The following is a 23,290-nucleotide window of genomic DNA, read 5'->3' as shown; positions in this document are numbered from 1 at the left end:
TTTGAGGTAACTAACAAAAACAGTAAGTTAAAACAATACAGCAAAAACAAAATTATAAAGTTAACCCTAAAATTCAACACAAAACTCAGCAATACAAGAACATAATGAAAACAACCAATGGTCTACTTGAACAGTTTTTTAACTTGCCATTTAAAACAAGAGAAAGTATGCATCATATGAATTGTTACAATATCTCAAAGATCACTATTTCTATTTATTTTGTTAGTAATAACCTTTATGGCTAGACAAAAAATCCTGAATACAAGGCTAAGAAGCTTATCTCACCTATAACCATTTCAGATGCATTCTCCTGAAGCTAAGGACACATGATATTTCAAGAGAATGATATAACAGGAAGGAAGGAGACAGGCAGAGGAATCCTTAAGGGGGGGTGGCCTTTGCACCAGCTAAGTGGGCACCAACGCTGGCGCAGGACCAGTTACACCAGAGCCGGGGAGTGACGAGGCAGCACAAGGCAGGGGTGCTGGCGGAGCCTTACCAGCAGTATTTCTCCAGCACAAGGGCTCACACCAGTGCCAAAAAGGGTGTTCCCAGGGGTGGCGCTAACTTTAGTCAGCTCCCAAAGCCCTTTTGCCCCAAGAATGCTCCCTTTTGCCAGTGCGAACTTGCACCTGCAAAAAGGGAGGTGCAGCCCTATGATACTGCACCGAGCAGTTTCACAGGGTTTTCAATAAATTTACATTTTGCGCTTGCTGTACAAGCCTTGTATAAGATATGACAGTTAGGCTTTCCTGCTTCTTTTCAGCATAAATTTATCTCTAAATTTATATTACTTACGCACACAAAAGATTCACACACAACAGTTTGCACCAAGGACAGTATTAGTTTTAACTGCTACATACTGAATGGAATAAATTGTCTGATTTACTCTTAGAAGACTTGCGGAGTTCAATGGGCTGTACACAATTCAAACAGCTTTTTCACAGTATAATCTAAATACACAGTTCTTTAATGTCCACATTATAGAGATAATAAAATTAGTCAATTTTCTGTTGTTTTCTTGCTTTGTAATGAAAAATACTTTCAAAATACACCAACATCCCCCACAAAGATGGACTACAAGCTGTTAGGAACACCATCTCTGACAATACTATGGCTGACCTGGCTACCAAGCTCTGCCAATTTGTCCTAACCCACAAACTACTTCAGATTTGGTGAAGATTTATTCCTTCAGATCAATGGCAGAGCCATGGGTATTCGCATGGCACCACAATATGTCAATATTTTCATGGCTAACCTGGAGCAGCGCTTCCTCAGTTCCCATCTGTTATTACCTCTCTTGTACCTGAGATTTATTGATGAAACTGATTTATTGACTAAATTTTCATCATTTGGACACATGGGAAAGAAGGACTGGAGAAATTTCACCAGTACTTTAGCAACTTCCAGCCCACCATCAACCTGACCATGAACCAATCCACGCAGAAAATACACTTTCTAGACACCACTGCACAAATACATAATGGAAGAATAAAAACCATCTCATACTGGAAACCTACTGATCGTGAAACATATCTACATTCCTGCAGTCACCATCCTAAATACACCAAACAATCCATTGTCTAAGCTCTATGCTACAGCTGCATCTGTTCCGATCCCTCAGACACAGATTCTTACTTGTAGGATCCACAACATTCTTGGATTTACAATACTCACCTGATGTAGTAAAGAAACAGATCAGCAAAACCAGAATGATACCAAGGGATGACCTCCTACAAGATAGGCCCAAACAAAACAACATAACACCACTGGTGGTCACATACAACTCTTAGTTCAAACCCAGTTCAACATATCATTAACAACCTACAACTTATGCTGGACAATGATACTCCCTCTCACGGATATTGGCCTCCTAACCACAGACAGCCTCCTAACCTTAAACAACTTCTCACCCACAGCAATACCCTTCCTAAGATGGACACGGCCTCTGGGACCAGGACCTGCAACAAGCCAAGATGCCAACTCTGTCCCCATATCCACTCTGACAACACAACAAGTAGACCTAACACCACCAGCCATACCGTCTCAGGTTCATTCACTTGTTTATCTTCCAATGTTATATATGCCAAAAATGTTAGCAACGCCTTTCGACTCTACAATGAATAAACATGTGAGTCCCTAAGCAAAAGAATGGATATAAACCGACATTAAAAACCACAACACTCAAAAATCAGTGGGAGAACATTTTAATCTTCCAGGTCATTCCATTGCTCATCTAAGAGTAGCACAGAAACTTCAAGGGGAAATTACAATGCAAGATTGCTGAACTTGAGTTCATTTTTTCTCAAACTCTTCTCATTTTAGAAGACTTCTGAATTACACAAACAACTTGCTGAATCCCCCCCACCCCCAGCTCTAAGTGTTACACGCTGGTGTCTGTACTTCTCATCTGACCCCATTAAACACTAACACTGTAACAGTGGCAGCCCTGTGAAATAGAAGCTTGGCTTCTGGATATTTTCACTTTGTATGCACTGTGTTCCCTTAAAAGGCATCAAGTGTATATTCTGAGATCAAAACCAAACAACTGCCAATCGCCCATATATGGTAAAGTGTTACAGATGCTACTCCCACTGTCTTTAATTTACAACTGTAAAGTAGTAGAATGGTCAGCTTTAAATAGATAATCAGAGACGTTTCAGAGAGCTAAGATAAAAAATTTCAAATAGGTTTCTAGAAGCAGAAAGGATAAAATACAATGGAGCTGGAAGCAACAAAGACAATCTGGTCCAGCCCCTTTGTTTCAAGACAGATGTCACAGAGCAATCGGTTTTAGACATCTCACATAATAATTTCCAAGAACCCTGCCTGCCATTCTCAATGTTGTTTCCAGCTCTGAGTTTTATTTTATAAGTGCTCTCATTAAAAATCCAATAAAAAGGAATCCCTTTTTCTCCTAGAGTGATAGAGGTGGATATATTATCTTCTCCTACAAGCTCTAATATGAATCAAACTAGAATCCTCTTACTCCTTGTCTCCCCCCCTCAACCCCCCAAGCACTAGTTTCATATATCTTGGCTTTGCTCAAGCAGCAGGAAAGCATGCCTCCTACTGGTTGAGAGTAAGAAACAACAACTGCAATTGGTTAGTGCTTAGATCAAAGGGGAGCTTATGCATTGAACTAGACCCTATGGTGCCAGTTCCACATGCTTAGACACAGACCTGCCACAATGACATAAAAAGAGAATAGGGTAATGCCCAATTTTAAAAGTAAAGGCCAGAATGAGAGAAGGCCAGAGCCTTTCCTCTGCCTGTAGTATATCTCCCTGCATTCCTTCGCTACAGAAATCTGCCCCACCCCCAAGCTGGGGCTCTAACTCCAGAAGCAAACCTTACTGAGAGTAAGCCACTTGGGAAGAAAAGACGCAAGGAGTTTAAAAGTGCACACGACTACCACTGTCATATCAAGATTTGTACTGGATATCGTGACTTAGTTACTGCTTTCTAATAATGTACTTTCAAACTACGTTGTTATAGGCTTTGATATGTTGGAATAGATGAACTGTTATGCTATAATTGTACATAGACAGAATTTCCTTATTGTAGAATTATAAAGAGGCTTGTCTTCCCTTAACTGGACAAGCCGAGACATGCCTGGGCAAGACTCTTTTCTATTCAAGAAATAGGTCGATGTAGACTTTAGCTTACAGAGAAGCTGTTACTGCTGTCTTTGTGACTAAACACTGGAAAGACCTTGAGAATGGAATGTAAGCAAATAGTGTGCCAAGGTTGTTATCAGAGGAAGTGCTTCTTAGCTGCTGCTACCACTCTTATAGCTTATAGTGACTTCAAAGCATACCTCTAGCAGCTTATACCAACTTTATAGTTTAGTGTGACCTTAGAGTGTTTCTCTCGATCAGCTATAGAATACTCTATGGTGACTTGCCAAAACATTGATATTATATAATTATTATACTGGGTTTAAGATTTATACATTATAGGGTTTTCATAGAATGTTGAAAATACACTCATTTTTACCACATTCCTTAGGATATGAAGATGTTAGTAAAATTAAATATTATAGATGTATAACAAAGCTGAAGAAGCATGCAGTTGTCTTGCAGTTGTGTGCATCTCAGAGGGCAAACCAAGTCATATGTAGTTGATATTGGACAGTATAAATACAGGCAGGGAAAGGCTTGAAAATTAGATCTCTCTAAGTCTTTGACTAAGAGGGTCTCAGAAGATATTGGGCTTGGTATGTATGAACTATTTACTTATATGCTATTCTAGATAATGTGAATCAGATTCTTTTAACTAAATCAGACTTCTTTAACTGTTATATTTTAAGTATTGGAATTTAAGACTTCGTAGTATGTAGAACTTGCTTGTATTATTTAAGACTTTAAAGCAGGGGTCCTCAAACTACGGCCCGCTGGCCGGATCCGGCCCGTCAGGGTCCTGAACCCAGCCCCCTCCTCCCTCCAGAGCCGCCACCGCGCCCGTCCCTTCCCCAAACTAAGGCGGCCATTCGCCGTATAAAGTGTCGGCGGCAGCAGCGGAGTGGCAACACCCGCGCCGTCCCGGGAGCCGCCACCACCTCTGCGCCTTCCCCGCCGTGGCGGCCCTGAAGAGCCGTCGCCGCCTTCCTTTCCCCAGTCGGCGCGCGTGGCTCGGGGCACGGGAGGCACTGCCTCGGACTGCAATGTGCCCCTTGCCGCCGCTGCTGCTCCTACCACAGCAGCCGCCGCAGCCCTGAAGGAGCCATGCCAGGCTGGAAGAAGAACATCCCTGTCTGCCTGCAAGCTGAGCAGGAGCGAGGTGAGCGAGCGGGTGAGCGAGCGCAGGGGGCCCCAAGCGGGGGGCTTAGGTGGTGGCGCCTCCGGGGAGGGCTGAGAGACCCCCATCCCCGCGCCCTTCCCCCTTCTCCTCAGGTGCTCTTTGCCAACCAGGGGGCCAGCCCAGCCCGTCTCCCGCTCCAGGAGGCGGGAAAGGAGGGCGAGCGGCGGCTGGGGGGTCTCTCAGCCCAGCGAAGGGGGGAGTGTCAGCCATGGAGAGGCACCTGGGGGAGGGGCGGCACATCCTCCTGCCGCAAGTTAACTTTTTTTTGCCTGGGCGCCTGGCTGCCTTCCCGTTTGGGCGGCGGGGAGGGGGGCGGCTGGCCCCCAACAGTGATTGAGGGACAGTGAACTGGCCCCGTTTAAAAAGTTTGAGTACCCGTTTTAAAGACTTTACAATACACACATATATTACATTGAAGCTGTTCAATACAAAGACTTACTTTTGTGAGTAAATTAAGTTGTGTCCTGCTTAGGTGACTAACTGAATAAGATAACATACCACTTCTCAGGAAGGGGTCAATTCTAAGAGCATAGTCAACTGAAAGGCACTGATCTGCTTCAATGTCATTTTGTTAATAAGTTCCTAGAACAATTAATTAGTTCCTGGAACTAGTTCCTAGTTAATTAATTAACCATTAATTAGTTCCTGGAACAATATTCAAATGCTCTTTTGGCACATCAACAGTTTTCCATGACTTCAGGGTCTCAATTGAAGGAAAGCAAGTTTAGAGACCCTGAAGTCATGGAACACTATTGATGTGCCAAAAGAGCATTCGAATAGTGTCTCCTCCCTCTCCATTACAAGTTGGACTGTTCCTGTGTATTAAAGATTTCAAAGGCAAAAAAATAAAAGCAGTCCTGATGGACTAAAAAAAGCCACATAAAAATATGTACAACCTGCTCTGTTCAGAAAATATTCATTCAGAAAAACAATTACACTGTACCTAATATAAAGAAACAGTGGCTAGGCTCCAAAGCTGTATAGCTGCACCCTATTTTCCCCCCATGGCTACCTTTTCAAAAGTTGTTTCCTAAACCACCAAACTGCTATGTGAACTCTTCTTAAGACTTCTGCATGCAGTTGCTACTTCTCTAGAGAAAAATGAATACCTGAAAATAAGAGTTTGCTGACTGAAAAACCTTGAAGGGGTAGTGCACAGGGCTGCCATTTAGTCCTGAGAGCTAATGTTGCTTAGTGATCAGAGTGCTGGACTAGGGGGCTCAAATCCCTCATTCTGCCATGAGAACTTTGTGGGTAACCTTGGGCCTATCATATCCTCTCAGCCTAACCTACCTCATAAGTTTGTTGTTGTGACGATAAGATGGAGGTGGGAAAATGATCTGGTAAGTCACTCAGGATTCCAATTAAGGAGAAAAGCGGGATAGAAGCATTATCTCAGAAGAAAGGGGGTTAAACAGCACCCACCTTTCCTTTTCCCTCCTCTCTTTGCAGGCACAAAATAGAGCTTCAACAGAACCCTAGCCTAGCAGCCTCTACCTTAAATGCTGTCTCCCAGCCAATGACCACTTCCTGCTTCCTCCCTAGCTCCCTTGCAACTGCAATCTTTTGCAAGACAAGGGAATATCTATCATCCATTAGTCTCCAGGCCTCGCTCCAGACACCATCTACAACCAAATTATATTTTGAATTTTTGGCATTTAATTCTCCTTTTCTTCCCTCCTGTAGAGACAAATATGAAAAGCCTTATCCAAGGCAGAAACAATCATTTTTGTAATGAACTTCTGTAATGAAAGGAAAAGGCTTTACTGATGTACAGAAATAGATCCCCGAACACAGAAAATGCAATGCCAATTAATTAAATTTACTGAGAGTTTGTTTACCAATTTGACAGAAGCCTCAATTACATGATTCTTAAAGTTTGGCATTGTAAACATCACAATTTACCACAGAACTATTTGAACATGAAAGCTTATTCTATGGAGAGGGACACAGCACCTGTTTGTATTTGCAAAACATGTGGGAAGAAGTAATTTCTTAAACAGCTTGGTACTAAATAAAAAGCAGAACAGTGAGAACTGTGGGTCCTTCAGACCTCACCTTGGATAGAAAATCATGACAGAGACAGAAGAAGTCACAACCAAGCTTGGGATCAGCTACACTAGGTCCGTGGAAGGTGTTGGTAAAGAATGTGTCAGTTCAAGACTGACTGTTTTTGTATTCCATCAGAAGATGAATCTTTCCTTAGACCTAGTAGTTTCCATCTGCCAAAACTTACAGATCTTAAATGGCCAGCAAGCAGAGCATTGCGGTGGAAAGTACTGTCAAATCGCAGCCGACTTATGGTGACCCTGCAGGGTTTTCAAGCCAAAAGATGTTCAAAGGTCCTTTGCCATTGCTTGCATCTGTATAGTGACCCTGGATTTCCTTGGTGGTCTCCCATCCAAATACTGACCAGGGCTGACCTTGCTTAGTTTCAGAGATCTGATGAGATGATGCTAGCCTCGGCCATCCAAGACAGGCCGCAGAGCATTACCTTTAAACAGCTCAATTTCAGAACAACATGTTCTAGGGAAGCAGTTTCAGACATTTGCTCTTCTTTGGTTCCTACCTTTCCTCTAACTGCTAAATGACAAAATTCTTGAAGAGTCTTTGTTACAAAAGTAATTTAAAATGATGTGCAAAGGACAGTCCATCTAAAAATTAATCACATGCAGAACCACATCTGTTGCAGTAATGTACTACTGCTGTTCAGGTCTTAGTTAATAAATAAAACCACATTGCATTTCTATTTCTTCCTCCAAATAGCTTAGAAAAGCATAAACAGGGCTTATCTCCTTTTATCAACCAGTTTGAATTCCAATAGCAGAAGGTATGAGTGAGAGGCTTTTTCCACAATTCACCAGAAGTAAACCTTTAGAAGGAGATCTTTCTACACAGAAAGGCAGCTTATGCTCATATTTTCCTCCAAACACCCTTTGGAAATGCTCTAATAAAACCAACGAAAGCAGCTTGTGAAACATGCACTTAACTTCTTCAAATAAAGGTCAGACAGAGTGTATGCTGATATGGAGAAAAACACTAGAAAATTCAATCATTTCTGACAAAGGAAGAGACTTGTGATTGGGCAGCAGCTTTCTAATAACAAAAGTATTTGACTCCTAGCTCTTACTTCCTATTGTGTGAAACAGCACACACATGCACTGTACATCAACAATAATTCTGGTGCCTGAATTTTCCACTCTCCCCAGGAAACCCTGCAAAGTGCTGTGCAGCATGTAAGGTGTTCAACATTTTAAAAGGTTATCTTGATCCATCCAGGTCAATGGATTTGGAACATTTTTTTTCAGTTTGTAGATGAGAACAGAATATTTTTAACCCATCAATGCAAGGGACAACAGGGTGGGGACCCATGACTCATAAATTCCACTATTTACAATGGAATTATGTTCACGCACTCTACAGCAAGCCCATCAAGTATACTGGACCTGTTCCAGGACAATGTTGTGCTGACAGGCCCCTTCCCCTGCATTATGCAGCACAGACTGTTCCCATGTTCTGAAAAATTTTACCTCCTTTTCAACAACTATGCCAAGTCAGGTTTAGCAGCCACATAATGTCCTTCTCAATACTATATCTGGTGTAGTCCATAACTAACCAGCAGCCCTGCAATCAGGGGCAAGGGGTAACAATTCTGATATGGTGATCTTATTCTTTATAGTCACACATAGCCATAGGGACCCATCCTTTTCACAAAAACAAAACAAAACAAAACACAGTTGGTCCAGCTGGTGACATGGACTGCTTGGTGTTTTTCCAGGTTTTCCTAAATAGGCCCCCAATTCTGGCTCTGATATGAAGTAAATACCACTGTATGGGAGCCTTGCACAGGCACAGGGTCAATCATAGAGTTGGAAGGGACCACAAGGGTCATCTAATCTAATCTCCTGCACAATGCAGGAAATTCACAACCACCTCCCCCCCACACCCCCAGTGACCAAATTGCTTCCTGATCCCAAAGTGGCGATCAGAACTACCCTGGGCATGCAAGAAAGGGCCACGAGAGCTAAACACTGAAGCAAACCTTCCTGCTCTCCCGCTCACAATCTGCCTAAGATCTAACATGTCTATTCCATTTTTCTCAAACATGCCCCATAAATACCAGTACTTCTCAGACAGTCAAGGATCAGGGAGTCCTCAGGAAACTGAAGTGAGGCTAGAGTAGAGGAGACTGCAATAGACAGGTCACTGCTGCAGTTTCTCTTACTGAGAGAGTCTGAAAGCATACAGCCTTGCAATCTGGTGGGAAACATATGATCCTTTAGGACTACAAAATACAGGGGTTATGACAGGCAAGCTAGGCCATCTCCAAGATTACTGTAAAATGGGAGATTTGGCTACATTACAGTAGTCCATGGACTAATGACATGATTTGCTGAGTGAGATGCAAGAGGAGAGCCATGTACTGTTTCCACTAGGGTTGGGGCATTTGTTTTTGTTGGACTGCTATCCCTAACATTTGGACTGTGGCAAAGTCTATAAAACTGCCTCTGGTGTCATAATCAAAATCCACCGGGCTGGCAATGCTTGCTTGGTCTGGGCAGTATTACAGCTGAAGCAGGACCTGCAACTGGAGACCTCTATCAGGAGTTCCTGGAGGGGTTCCAGGTGCAACTTCAGCATGTTGCCCATATGGGGCACCCCCATCAGACCTCGTCATCCTTGTTTCATGTTCCCCTTATGCTCTATGTAGCGTTCATGAAGCTGTGCATCAATTTGGAAACACAAGCCAGCTCATTCTTCAGTATTTCACAGAGATCCAGTCAGAACTAGTGTGGGAGGATGCTGTTATTCCAGGAAGAATCCAGAGACAAACACCAGAACTATGCAATATGCATGGGGGGTGATCAAAAGGACTGGCTGGGCTTTCAAAGAGTAGTCATTGCAGCATCAGTTTTGTGGGAGGAATCTTCAAACAATTTGGTTAACACATTCAAAAATGAATTCCAACTGGCAATCCCGGGATGGGGCAGTACCTCAGACCAAAGCTTCTCTAGTGAGTGGGCTGAGAACTAATCCCACTGTCAATATGTCAGTAAGGTACACTTGGGGATGAAAGGTGAACAATGATTTATGCCAAGTGCCATCATATCATTCAGGTAGTTGAACAGTGTACCTGGATGGGACTGCGGGGGAGAGGCCTCATGCACCATGAGCTGAGTGACCACACGATCCTTTTCTACCTGCATGGCCAGATGTCACAGTTCTGGTTCTCTAGTTGCAGAATACCAATCCATCTTGGAGACATCTCCAACATATACCTGGTTCTGGTTCTGTTAGCCCAGATAAGACTAAGAGGAGTCTGAGCAAACTCGTGCTGAGGTACATAACTGATCAGGGAGGAAAGTCCAAAGTCAAGCCAAGTGCCAGAGGGTCAAAGAAAGGCTACAGGTCTGTGAGGCACAGCAGAATCAAAATCAGGCTAAAAGTTAGGATTCAGTGGGGATCCCAGACTAGGCAGAAGTGTAGCTGAGGTAAAGCCAGGAGCCAGAATTCACAAGATGATCCAGAACAAAGGCCAGGTAAGAGGTCAAACTAGCACATATCTGGAACCAGGATTACCAGAGTAAACAGTGTCTTCACATCACAGACACAATATTTCACTTGAATGCAGCAGTTTTATACCTCCAGGCTAGGTCTTATCAGACCCTTCAGTCAGCGGATCCCAGAAACCCTCATGCGATCCCTCCAGGTGGAGTGTGCTTCCTCAGCTGGCCACCTTTAGGAGGGAACTATGGTGTGGGGGAGATTGGCCCAGCTGCTTGTTCTGAAGGCAGGAAGCTCAGCTGGCACACATGGCTGCTGACCAGGTTTCTGGTTTGAGTCTCCATGGTACCTTACATTTTCTAATATTTTGCTACCCCATCCTGGTTTAATAGCACTTAGGCTATTCCTCCTTCAGTGGCCATGCATCCAGAGAAGAAGAAGAGTTGGTTTCTATATGCCGACTTTCTCTACCACTTAAGGGAGAATCAAACCTGCTTACAATCACCTTCCCTTCCCCTCCTCACAACAGACACCTTGTGAGGTAGGTGGGGCTGAGAGAGTTCGGAGAGAACTGTGACTAGCCCAAGGTCATCCAGCTGGCTTCATGTGGAAGAGTGGGGAATCAAACCCGGTTCTCCAGATTAGAGTCCACCGCTCCAAACCACCGCTCTTAACCACTACACCACACTGGATCTCAAGATCAGTGAAGTCACCAGAACCCTGAGGATAACTCTCAAGGTTATTCCCATTATCCTGGCACATGAGTATTTACAGCAAATTCATCCTATCGTGGTTTGAGAAAACTTACTTCTGAGACAGCTTAGAGTTATCAGTACTCTACAGATAATTTTTGGCAGCTTTGAATTAAAATTAAAACCAACATTAAGAAGTAGTGCTTGATCTTATATTGAAGAACAGCTTCAACTTCCAAATATTATCCCTTATCTCTGACACGTTATTCATTTGCAGCTGCTATCTACAAAGTGTTCTTGGCTCAAAGAGTATAGCCATTAATATACTCGGCTGAAAACTAACCAAAAGAAGAAAAGAAAATTCTGTACGCATAAGAAATATGTACTGTTGCAGTGATGGTGTGAAGGAATGTACTCATCATTACAAGCTGTGATAACAAGACTGCAGACAGGCTACCAAAAGTACTGTTGGCTTTTCCAGTTAGGTTTATAAATAAACATTGGATGAGACACCAAATCACCCCAAGTAAAGTGACATCTTTAGAATTCACAGCAAAGCTGCCTCAGATAAGAGAGACTGTTGGGGGGGGGGGAGAAAACTATCTTTTCCACTTAGGATGATGAGAATGAGATGGTGCTAACATTCTTGCTCGGTCACATATATACTACTGTGACTATAACTTTGACAAGTAGTAAGATTCATTCCCTCCCCCCAATAGCCAACATATTACTCAACAAAATTAAACGCCGCAGTCTAGTATCCCTAGATCTATCACTAGGAAATTGTCTATACTAATGAATCTTCTCCCCCTTTTACCTGTCCAGTGCAGTACTGGTTGGCATGCTTCTACCAAAGCCTCGCACAGGCATCTGACAGAAATACGGAATGCACTGGAGATTGGCAGCAATGACGGCCAGTGAATCAGAAGGGTTCACAAAAAATCCATTTTGACCCAAGATCATATAGCGGTCCTGGAATAGAAAAGAAAGCACAGGGGTGGGGGGATAAATTAAGTAGAGGAGTTCAGCCACAATACCACTGCAACAATAGATCATTTCCATATTGCACTTTCTCTCCCCATCAGCCCAGCAAAGGGAGACCATGATTGTTCTTGGCTCCAGCCTGTCTCAAGACACTAAGCTACATGTATGTGTATTTTCTGTAAAAATAAGCTTTTCACTAATTAGACCTGACCCAGAACTCATGGGGAATTATAACTGTCTCCTCCTCTCCCTTTCTTGACAGGGGTATTTTTTTATTGTGGCTCAGTTTCACTGCTGTGCTAGACCAGACTCAAAAGACTGATAAAGTATTTAAGACAAGATCTGTTGTTAATACATTTCAATCAGAGCCCATGAAATGAGATTGAGACCTAACCCCTTACTTCCCCTTAATAGCCATAAATGAGGCTGTCCACTGTTCCTTTTCTACCTGTTTTGAGTCCTGCACAGAAAGAGGAAACCCTGCCTGATATGTGGTATAATCCTAGGGCATGATTTGACAGGTAATAATTATTCCTTCACTTTACTGTTTTACAAAAGGAAGGCACAGAAGCTAGTTCAAAGGGGCATAATTTCATTTAACTAGCAGTACTAAATTATGATGGCAGTATTGGGTTCCCTGAAATGGAGCCAAGCCTAGAAGATCTGTATTACCCACAACAAGAATAAAGTGTACCCTGAAAAAAGTAACATATTTACAAGCTCCTGGTTTCTGAATAAAAAGAAATATGTGTGTAAAAGAGCTAGATTCGAGTCCAGTAGAACCTTAGAGACCAACAAGATTTTTGGGGTATAAACTTTCGAGAATCAAAGCTCAAAAGCTTATACCCTGAAAATCTTGTTGGTCTCTAAGGTGCTTCTGGACTCAAGTCTAGTTCTTCTCCTGCATACCAAAATGGTTATCCTCTGAAACTATACTTGTGTAAGCCCCTAACCTTTATTGATTTTTTTCCAATAAAAAAGGCTTCTAGCCATTACAGTTTCAAAGACTGTTTGAAACTTGCCTGTTTGAAACTTACCTATGAAGCATGAAAGAAGATGCTGAAGTTTCCACTGAATGGTTTTCCCCCTAAAATGTTTACGTGCCATTGCTCCTGTTATACAGCTTGTTTCTTTCCCTCCCCAAACTCCAATTTGATAATAACAAAACAGATGCATGGGCATTCAAATAACAGATACATGTGCAATTCCATATACACAATGCTTTAATAAGTTAATGCACAGTGAAGTGATGTCTGGAAAATATTATCCTATGTGAAACAAGCCTCATTTATGCAATACTAAGAGCTGATTGGTAGTTTTCACTTGTGGTTTCAAAAGCTTTAAGTTGGCCCTCTGAAATTTTAAATAACAATATTTAACAAATATTATTTAAAATTCAATATTGAGTAACAAATTCAATATTGAGTAATACTTGAAAAACTAGGTCAGTCATGAATAAAATATAGAGTTTACAAAAACACAAATGATAGCCTGACAATCCTTCTGAACATAAATGAAAGCTCGGTAGTCTTTTAAAAGCCTCCCTCTCAGTATCACAGCTGAACCAACTGAGGCACTTTTAACCTCCAGATCCACCCTTTCCCAAATACTTACTCCATCCGCATCAAAAGCAGCTCCAAATCTATACTCTCCTCCTTTCATTGCCTCTATTAAAGAAGCTGCATATGTCAGGTTTGGGTCGGGATATTGGCCTCCAAAATCCTCCAGAGGAACACAGTTTACTGCAGAATTAGCAGGAGCTCCTAATTCATCACACAGGATTCTTCGGACATAGGGACCCATCACTGTAAAAGGCATTTACCCTCCAGTTTCAAGACAGTGCATACACTTTGAATTGTTATATTCACATAATACATGGGAATTTTATGATCACCATTAGTAGCCAGGGAAAGTTCAGAACAAAGCATACAGACACCTATTGAATGAGATAAGGTCAGAAAGTTCAGAACAAAGCATACAGACACCTATTGAATGAGATAAAGTCAGAAAGTTCAGAACAAAGCAGACACCTATTGAATGAGATAAGGTCTCCATTTGAAAAAGGCTAATACCACAGGTATTATATGCCTAACTATAATAACTATATGCCTACATAATAACGATATGCCTACATAGTTAAAATAAATGGACACTCTCAGGCTTAATCAATGTCAATTCCTAAACAAAAACCATTTGCTCCTGTCTGTTAAGATAAAGAGAAGTCATACCACATGTACAGAGAGGTACACAGTACAATCTTTGCTGAATATGCAACACTGCATGTTTAGAAGTGTCTGTATGGCAGGTATGCTACACGTGGAAAGCTCCTGACATGCAGGCACTTCTAGAATGTATGTGACTGCACTCTTTTTTAAAAATGAAAGTGGATTCAAACACATTTGTATCTATTCTCACTGAAAACACACTGCAAACATTTACTTATGGTTGCAAGACTGGCCTTATTTTTAAGAGGGACCCCTTATTTTAAATTGCCCATACTTCAGAACATTGCAGGCCTATAAATACTATTGATGCCCCTTCTTGCATATACAGAAGAAAGACTTAGGCGCCCTTGAAGATTATATTTGAACAATAATCACACGACACATTTTGAAGACAGCTCTCCATCATGGTCAGATCAATGCAACCTTTCTAATGTCAACTTGAAAAGTTATCCTTCATCAGATATTTGAGTCAAGTTCACTTCACTCAAATAATTTCTCTGACAAACTCAATAGGAGGCCTTTGGCAAAGCAAACGCTCAGCCCCTCAGCCCATGGGAAATATCTAGATAATAATGCTGACCTACCCTAGATGGCTTACGTAAGGCCTATTTAGATAATGTGTACGAAATCTTAAATATAATTATTGTGTATTACTGTGTATATTTTCTGTTATATTAGCGTTTTTTCTGCCCCTTCAAGACTCAGTTTCCTTACCTCCATTCATAGCATCAATCCTTATCTTAAGTTGGTCTGACTCTGTTAGCAAACTTCTGATTGCACTGAAGTCAAACAATGTCCGCAGCAGGTTGAGGTACACTTCCACAGAATCGATTATCTCAACTAAATAAATAAGGTCAAAGAAATAATGTCTAGTTAGTCAATGCATTTTATCTCTGAATAGCTGAAATCTATTCCACAAACCATCACATACTTGGGACCCAATAATGTCATACTGGTTCATGCCTGATACAAGTATCAGCCATCAAATACATTTTTATTACTCTCAGGTAGCATAAGCTGCCAACTACTTCCAAGTTGCCAGAAATTCTGGAAGTAAGCAAATATGATATTTCATAAACTAAAAATATGTAAGAGTTCAGAGAAGGTGTTGATTGTTTCAAGCTTACTTGATAACTGCTGCACAAACAGATTATGGGGTTATATCCCTACAATGCAGAACATTACTTCCAGTCAACAAACTGGATATGTCATACTACACTAGTTGTCAAATGTCTAATTTGACAGTGTTGGAAAAACAAGTTCCCACTCTCTATACACTAGTGGTTGAAAGACCCGTGTGCCTGTCAAAATATACATTACTTGAATATCATCACTAGCACCAAACAGATACATATCAAGCTATTAGTACTGCCTATTTGTAAAAGTGCCCTGGAAGGGCTAGGCTAGCCTGATCTCATCAGATCTTGGAAGATAAGCTATGGTGGTTAGTACTTGTATGAGAGACCTCCAAGGAAGTCCAGTGTTGCTATGCAGGGAATGGCAAACCACTTCTGGTTGTCTTTTGCCTTGAAAACCCTATAAGTCAACTGCAACGTGACAGCACTTCCCACTACCATTTGGAAAAGTATACAGAAAGCAAGCTAACTACTTTATAGTAACCCCAATGGAAAGTCAAACAGTGCAGAATAATTTAATACCTCGGAAAGGTTTGAATTTGTTCTCCAAATCAAATTCTTGTCTTCCTAGCCGAGTTAAGTCAATTCTCAAATCAGGACAAATAGCATATTCTTCTAGGGTTTTGCTGATCTGGTAGATTTTATCAGAAACAACATCTGGAGCAGGTCCTGAAAGACACATGTTCAGTAAATATCTATCTTTAATAATCTAACAGACCATTCCTGAGTCTTGCGGCAGCCGGGGACAGCGTAGCTGAGGCACTGCCGTGATGCCTCCAAAGAGGTTCCCTGGCTGCCACAAGGCTTAAAAAAGCCTTTTTGAAAGGGTAAAAAAGAAAACGGGGCTTTCCCCACAATGAAAACAGCAATGCTGCATCAGGAAAAACCTTGTGCAGCAACACTGTTGTTAAAGGGGGCATTTCCGGGCTGGAGGGGCTTTGGAAGCTGACCACCATCAGCTCTGCCCCCACGACGACAACACATTTCTCTTCTGGGATTTAGGTCCTGGAGAGACTGCATCATCGGAGGAGCAGCGTGAAGTTCTATGGCACCCAGGCACTAATGGAACTGTCGTCGCCGCCAGCATAAGTGCCTCTTATTTCGTGATAAGAGGCCACTTACAGCGTGACTCCACCACCTCCAGACCACTTTCAGCCCCCCACCTCAGGAGGGGTGTAAGTATCCTAAATGCAGAAAAACTATCAGTGCCATACATCTGGAGCATCCCTACAACAGGAGAACAGTACTATAAAATGCAATCAGAAACACATCCAAAATCAACCACAGAAGTCTGATTCTGTGACCTCCATAGCGCTTTCCAACAAAATTCCACCATGCCAACTTCTTGTACCTCTGGCTTCAAATGACCTGAAAAGACAAATTAAACTGGTTGGGAGTGGGGGAGATGTCACACAGAAGAATAGGAGGTTTTCTCCCTAGAGTATAGAAGCTGTAACTCTCCTTAGGGCTGTGCTCTAGGGATTATGGAAGCCCTATTAAACTAGCTGGATGCTCCTTTTGATGAGAAGGAAGCTGTGCATCAAAACCTGGTACTACTGATTTTCATGCAATATTGCTGCCTACAGCTACTGCTGTCCTGAGGCTTAAGTTCCCTTACTATTTCCTGCAAGACTTTGATGATACTCTGCGAATCAGAGCAGTACTATGTATGGAAATGTGGAAGACCTCCATGTAGGAAAAAATGGGGCTTCATAATAATAAGTTCCACAGAATAAGCAAGAGAAATTAAATTAACATTTTATATCGGGCAACATGACGCGCACAGCTTAGCTGGAATGCAGGAGTACACCTGGCAGCAACTTCAGTCCACACCAGTTCTGCTATGTACAATTTATTTACAATATTTACACAGTCCACGTTGCAGTTCTGAGTATCAAACTGCTTCGCCATACATCAGCATTTCTCCTAGAACACTTCTGTGTGTAGTACATGAACCTATATACATTTACAGATACATTGTCAATCACATTCATTAGCTGAGTCATTCTGAGTCAGACTGAAAAATCCCTTTTCTGGCCATTCAAGACGGTTCAGGCTAGCTCAGTCACATGACCCTAGCTGTCAACTGGATCAGTTTGATCTAATGTCCAAACTTCTGACTAGTAAAGCATATTTACATGTCGTCACAACACGGGGTTTTTTGGGGGTTTTTTTTAAAGCAGCTGGCAATGTCTTTGGAGCCAAGAATACTTGTTGATTTCTCTGGAAAACCACCCAACCAAAGGGAAAAAAATCTCCTACAATGCTTTAAAATATGCAAATATGAAGCTATAGACATCGATAGAAAACAGATGGTTGTAGCCTAATTGCTTTTGATTACAACTTGTGGGGTTTTTTTACTCTTCTGCGTTTGCAATAATATGGTGTGTCATAAAAACTCTTACCTCCATTGGCAATATTAAACTTAATTCCAAATTCTCCTCCAGGTCCTCCAGGACTGTGACTAGCTGTCAGAATAATCCCACCGGTTGCTTTTATCTTCCGGATAATGCATGACACTGCAGGAGTAGACAAGATCCCATTCTGACCAATAACCAATCTTCCAATCTAGATTAAGCAGACAAAGGTGGTGATATCATATTTGATTAATATGATTTACTGAGTTAGGTAACTTTAATAAACAATCAAGTGAGAAAAATTTGCTGTCAGCTACCCTGGTCATTGAAGTACAGGTTGAGCATCCCTTATCTGGACTGCTTGGGACCAGAAGTGGTCTGTATATTGGATCTTTCCGTATTTTGGAATATTTTGGAATTTTGTCATGTGCATAATGAGATATCTTGGGAATGGCACCCAAGTCTAAACACGGAATTCATTTACATTTTGTATATGTTTTATGTATACTGTATACACACAGCTGGAATGTAATTTTAAACAAAATTTTTAATAATTTTGTGTATATTGAACCATCAATGGGACTGCTGAGGGCATATGAGTAATGCCTAAATGCCGACACAAAAGGTCTGGTTTTCGGGTCAGTCCGGATATCTGATGTCCAGATAAGGGATACTCAACCTGTAACTCTAACAAGAAAGAATCGATCCTGTGCAACCAACTATGTTGGTGCTACAATTAGGCTCATCACATTTTCAGATGCACAAAGGGATCTGAAGTACAAGTCCAGGTAGTACCCAACAGATATCAGCAAATACCAGTCCTCTGGGGATGTAGGAGGTATGGTGGTGGGAGCAGATGGTTTAAAGGAAGGAGTTGGAGATGTGGACAAGCTCGGACTCCTTCCAATCTGCATCCCATCCGAAGAAACAACGGTAGGAAGACTAAGAATTACTTATCTCCGACACTGCTGCTGTGCAATGCCAGGTCCATTAGCAATAAGACCGGCACCCTGCAAGACTATTTTGCCATGCAGGGTGTGGACCTGGCTTGCGTGACCAAGACCTGGATGCAAGAGGGCAAGACAGTCTCCCTGAAAGAACGGGCTCCCCCAGGTTTTTTGGTCCTCCCTCAGTCTCAGACAATGGGCCAGGGGGGGAGCAGCGTTGTGCGTCTGGGAGGTTTTCTCCTTCAGTGCCCTTCCCAACCCAGAGATTCCCAGCATTGAATGTATGGGCCTGGTGTGGGAAACCGAGGAGAGCTTGGCTATCTGGTTAGTGTACTGGCCGCCAAACGCACTGGCAGATACGTTGCCGAGCTTGTTAGAGGCTGTGGCTAGCTGGGCCTTGGAGTTTCCCAGTCTTGTGGGACTTCAATGTCTATGTGGATGCCACTCCATCGCATGCTCTAGTGTTGGCCATGGCGGCACCAGGGCTCTCCCAATTTGTTTCAGGTCCCACATACCAAGCAAGACACACGCTGGATCTGATCTTTGGGTCTGGGGTAGGTGTGGGTCTGGTGCCGAAAGAGATGGATCCATGGTCAGACCACCTAGTCCTGAAGGCCCGGATTGACTTCCCACTTTCTCCCTGTTTGGGCAGCGAGCTGATTTATGCTCGCCCGTGGAGACTTGTGGATCCGATTGGATTCCAGAGGGCTCTGGGGGATCCTGTTCCTCCTGGTGATTCTCTTGATGTGCTTGTGGAGGACTGGCATAGCTGACTCTCCACAGACATTGCTCCCCAACGCCCTCTTTGCCCTCGCAGAAACTTGGCCCCATGGTTTACTGTGGGACTCAGAAGTATGAAGTGAGAGCTTAGACGGCTGGAGCGAGTTTGGTGGCATGATCGTGATGAGGCTGCAAGAACACCGTATAGGATGCTTATGAAAGCCTATGAGGTGGCAGTGAAAGCTGCTAAAAAGGAATACTATGCAGCTGAAATTGCATCAGCTAGCTCTCTCCCGGCACAGTTAGAGTTATTAGTTTGTTAACGTCCCTAACGTCCGTATTAGTTCATCAACGTCCCTAACAGAGAGACAACCAAATTTAAATTTAAATTCAACCCACAGCTGTGAGGCTTTCCCAAGCTTTTTTGCGGATAAAGTCTTGTCGCTCTGCCATGACCTCCCAGCCAACTTTGATACAGTAAGGGAACTGGAGGCCCCTTGCCCGTCTTCTGGTCCAATACTGGACCATTTCAGCCAGCTTTCTCCGATGTTGACAGAGTTCTGACAACTGTAAGGCCCACCACATGCCCCTTGGAACCATGTCCCCCCTGGTTGGTCAAGGCATCCCAGGTGATGATCTGGGGGCCCCTGGGAGAGAATATTAACGTGTCCTTTGACACTGGGACCTTCCCAGGGGGTTTAAAGGAGGCAGTGGTGTGCCCATCTTTAAAAAAGCCCTCATTAGACCCTAGGGACCTTGTCAACTAACGCCCAGTGTCCAACCTTTTGTTCCTGGGAAAGGTAGTTAAGAGAGTGGCAGCCGAGCAGTTTCGGGCTTTTCTCAATGAAGCATCAGTCCTGGACCAATGGCTTCCACCCCGGCCGTGGGACAGAGACAGCTCTGGTCGCCCTCACAGATGATCTCCTTCAACAGCTGGATCTGGGCAGGTCAAGGCTGCTAATATTATTGGACCTGTCAGCAGCCTTCAACATGGTTGATCATGACCTTCTAGACTACCGCCACGCCGACATTGGGATTTGGGGCTCAGCCCTTCAATGGCTGGGTTCTTTTCTCTGTGGCCAGGGACAGAGAGTGACGCTTGGGGAAGAGGTGTCGCAGAGGCGCCCTTTGGTGTGTGGGGTGCTGCAAGGGGCGATTCTCTCCCCTATGTTGTTTAACATCTATGCGCGTACTCTTGCCCAGCTTGTCTGGAGTTTCGGGCTGGGATGTCATCAGTACACTGATGACACCCAGCTTTATCTGTTGATAGACGGCCATCCAGACTCTGCCCCGAACACAATGGCAAGGTGCTTGGATACTGTGACTAGGTGGTTGAAGCAAAGCAGGCTGAAGCTTAATCCAACGAAGACAGAGGACCTGTGGCTTACCCGGGGTGGCCTTGGGGTGGGGTACTGACTCTCAGCTCTTGACGGCATGCAGTTGACACCTACGCCTGTCCGTCAGGAGCGAGTGTGACCTTTGCTGCCTCCTTGTCAATGGAGAATTGGGTCACAGCCACAGCCCGGACAGCTTTTTTCCATCTCTGACGGGCCTGGCAGTTGGTGCCTTACCTCTCCCACCCCAACTTAGCTACAGTGATCCACACAATGGTCACCTCCAAGCTAGATTACTGTAACTCACCCTATGTGAGGCTGACACAGAAGCTCCAGCTGGTACAACATGCCGCAGCGAGACTTCTTACGGGGACTTCTTATATTACATTAGTACTTCACCAGCTGCACTGGCTCCAGCTGGAGTATTGGGTCAGATTCAAGGTGCTAGTTTTGACCTTTAAAGCCTTACACAGTCTGGGACCTTCATATCTGCGGAACCACCTCTCCTGGTATGTTCCCAAGAGGATTCTTCGTTAATCTAATACCAACCTTTTGGTGGCCCCCGCCCTGAGGAGTGTCCGGCTGGCCTTGACCAGGACCAGGCCTTTTTCAGCCCTGGCCCCTGCCTGGTGGAATAGCCTCTCTAGTGAGACCAGGGCCCTGTGGGACCTTGGAGAGTTCCGCAGGGCCTGTAAAACAGAGCTATTCTATCAGGCCTATGGTTGAGGCTACTTACAGTTCCTTTATATATAAATGCTGGCCTCCCCTAACCTCCACTGCTATTTCTCCCCCCGACCCTCCCCATATCCAACTTGAGATCTTATATAGCTTTATGTCTCACCTCAGAGGTGCCTTAGATAACTTAGATAAGTTAGGACATTTCTGTTTTGTATGACTGTTTTATAAAGCTATTTTTAATATTGTTTTTAAGGTTTTTATCTAATTAATTGGGATGTTACCCCTTTGTAAGATGCTCTGAGCCCAACCTTGGCCGGTGAGAGCAGGGTAGAAAGTTGAAATAATAAAAACAAACAAATTCCCATGAAGATGCAAGAATCTAAAACATGCAAGTTTAGATCTTTAATTGGCATGACAGAGAAAACAGACAGCAACTGCCTTTCACAGTGGCCTTTCAGCTGGATCAAAGAGTTGACTGATTGCTATGACCTGTAGCTGTCTCGAGTCAGATTTCTGAGTTAAAAATAAAAGCCAGGAGTACAGTGCATTTCAGAACACTTGACTTGCAAGGATGCACTTGCCAAATGTAGTGTGAATGGAGGCTGAGAAGGGTTCAAACATAGGAAGTCCCACCCCATTTTTATAACATGACAAAATTTCAGTATGTTGTTATTAAATACTGACCGAATGTGTTTATCATTAATGGCCATATTTTCACAGTTTCACAACTATTGTTCAGGACTCTAGTGCTATTCACTTATTCACCATTCATTATATGCAAACTTAAAACACAGCAAATAATAAATGTAAATGTTTACACCCTCAAAACAGGGAGGTATTTAAAATTCTTAGAGAAGATTACTGAAGAATGGGACATATTCCTACAGAACATTAAAGAGTCACTGGAAAGTTGATTTTCCTCCTTTAAGTACCAAGAGATCATTAGGGAAATGTTATTTCCGACTGTCTCCTTCTTCTGGACGAGATACAGATACCAACGGGATTCCTCTTATCACTGGCTGGTATGCAGTGAAGGTTTTGGAAACACAATTCTGCAGAAGGAATGGGGAGGCTTGTTATGGCCTCAGTTTTCAAACTGACCCAACAACAGCATCATTTCATAAGCCAACAGCAGCATCATTTAAAAGCAAACAAGAGACGTATGGCTGTCCCCAGAACTCTTGGATGTAAAAGGAATGGGTGATATGTAGGCCAGGCTGAATGTTAGAGTGAGTGAATGAGGCCTGCCAGACTCTGCTTCAGTTCTCAAAGCGACAGGTGGTGGCAGCTGCCTGGAGAGTGTGTGTGGGTTATTGTAGGGGCAAGCAATATACAAACAGGCCCCAGAGAGGCTGGGGTAGTAGGACTCTCTATCTCTGGTTTCTCCACTGCTTTTCTAGAGGGGCCTGCTGTGACACCCCCCATAGGTGCTTTTCTCGTTAGCTGGGCTCTAATATCAGAACTGAGCTTGGCAGAGCAAAACAATACAGGAAGAGAGGTACTGGACATGGAGAGGGTTCAATTCCCCTTTATCTGTGCATCCCTCTTGGCAATCAGGTATGATTCACCACTTGATATGTGATGGTGGCATACCCAAATTTGAACAAACGTATCTCCCACGTATTAGCAGAGCCTCAGTCTATGGCAAAGGCCATATCTGAAGCCAATTCCCCCATATTTAAATGCAACTAACCATTTGTAGGACCATATAGACTCTTGATAGACTGCAATACACAGAAGCATGTCTATGAACTAGACAAATGCATAAAAAGCTGTTGTAGGGTACTTGTAACTAGTGTATGTATGTTTGTGGAAGTTGTCTGCTCCAGTTTCAGCTGACAAAACAAAAATCTCATAACTAAACATATTATTTTAAGTGTCCATAACTTTTAGTTAACTGGGTTCTATT

General features: G+C 43.1%; 1 protein-coding gene across 1 annotated transcript in view; it reads right to left on the bottom strand.

The window, feature by feature from the left end:
* PGM5 (phosphoglucomutase 5) overlaps window positions 1-23,290 on the bottom strand; it is a 61,537-nt gene that overhangs the window by 25,158 nt on the left and 13,089 nt on the right. Inside the window, exons 2-6 of the mRNA XM_056847997.1 lie at window positions 17,751-17,913; window positions 15,868-16,014; window positions 14,924-15,049; window positions 13,599-13,789; window positions 11,818-11,972 (exon numbers count right to left, since the gene is read on the bottom strand). Coding sequence (XP_056703975.1) covers window positions 11,818-11,972; window positions 13,599-13,789; window positions 14,924-15,049; window positions 15,868-16,014; window positions 17,751-17,913 — 782 coding nt within the window. The remainder of the gene's footprint in view (window positions 1-11,817; window positions 11,973-13,598; window positions 13,790-14,923; window positions 15,050-15,867; window positions 16,015-17,750; window positions 17,914-23,290) is intronic.

The sequence above is a fragment of the Euleptes europaea genome, chromosome 4 (genome assembly GCF_029931775.1).
Source record: "Euleptes europaea isolate rEulEur1 chromosome 4, rEulEur1.hap1, whole genome shotgun sequence".
Taxonomy (NCBI): domain Eukaryota; kingdom Metazoa; phylum Chordata; class Lepidosauria; order Squamata; family Sphaerodactylidae; genus Euleptes; species Euleptes europaea.
This window is presented reverse-complemented; position numbering and strand designations above follow the sequence as displayed.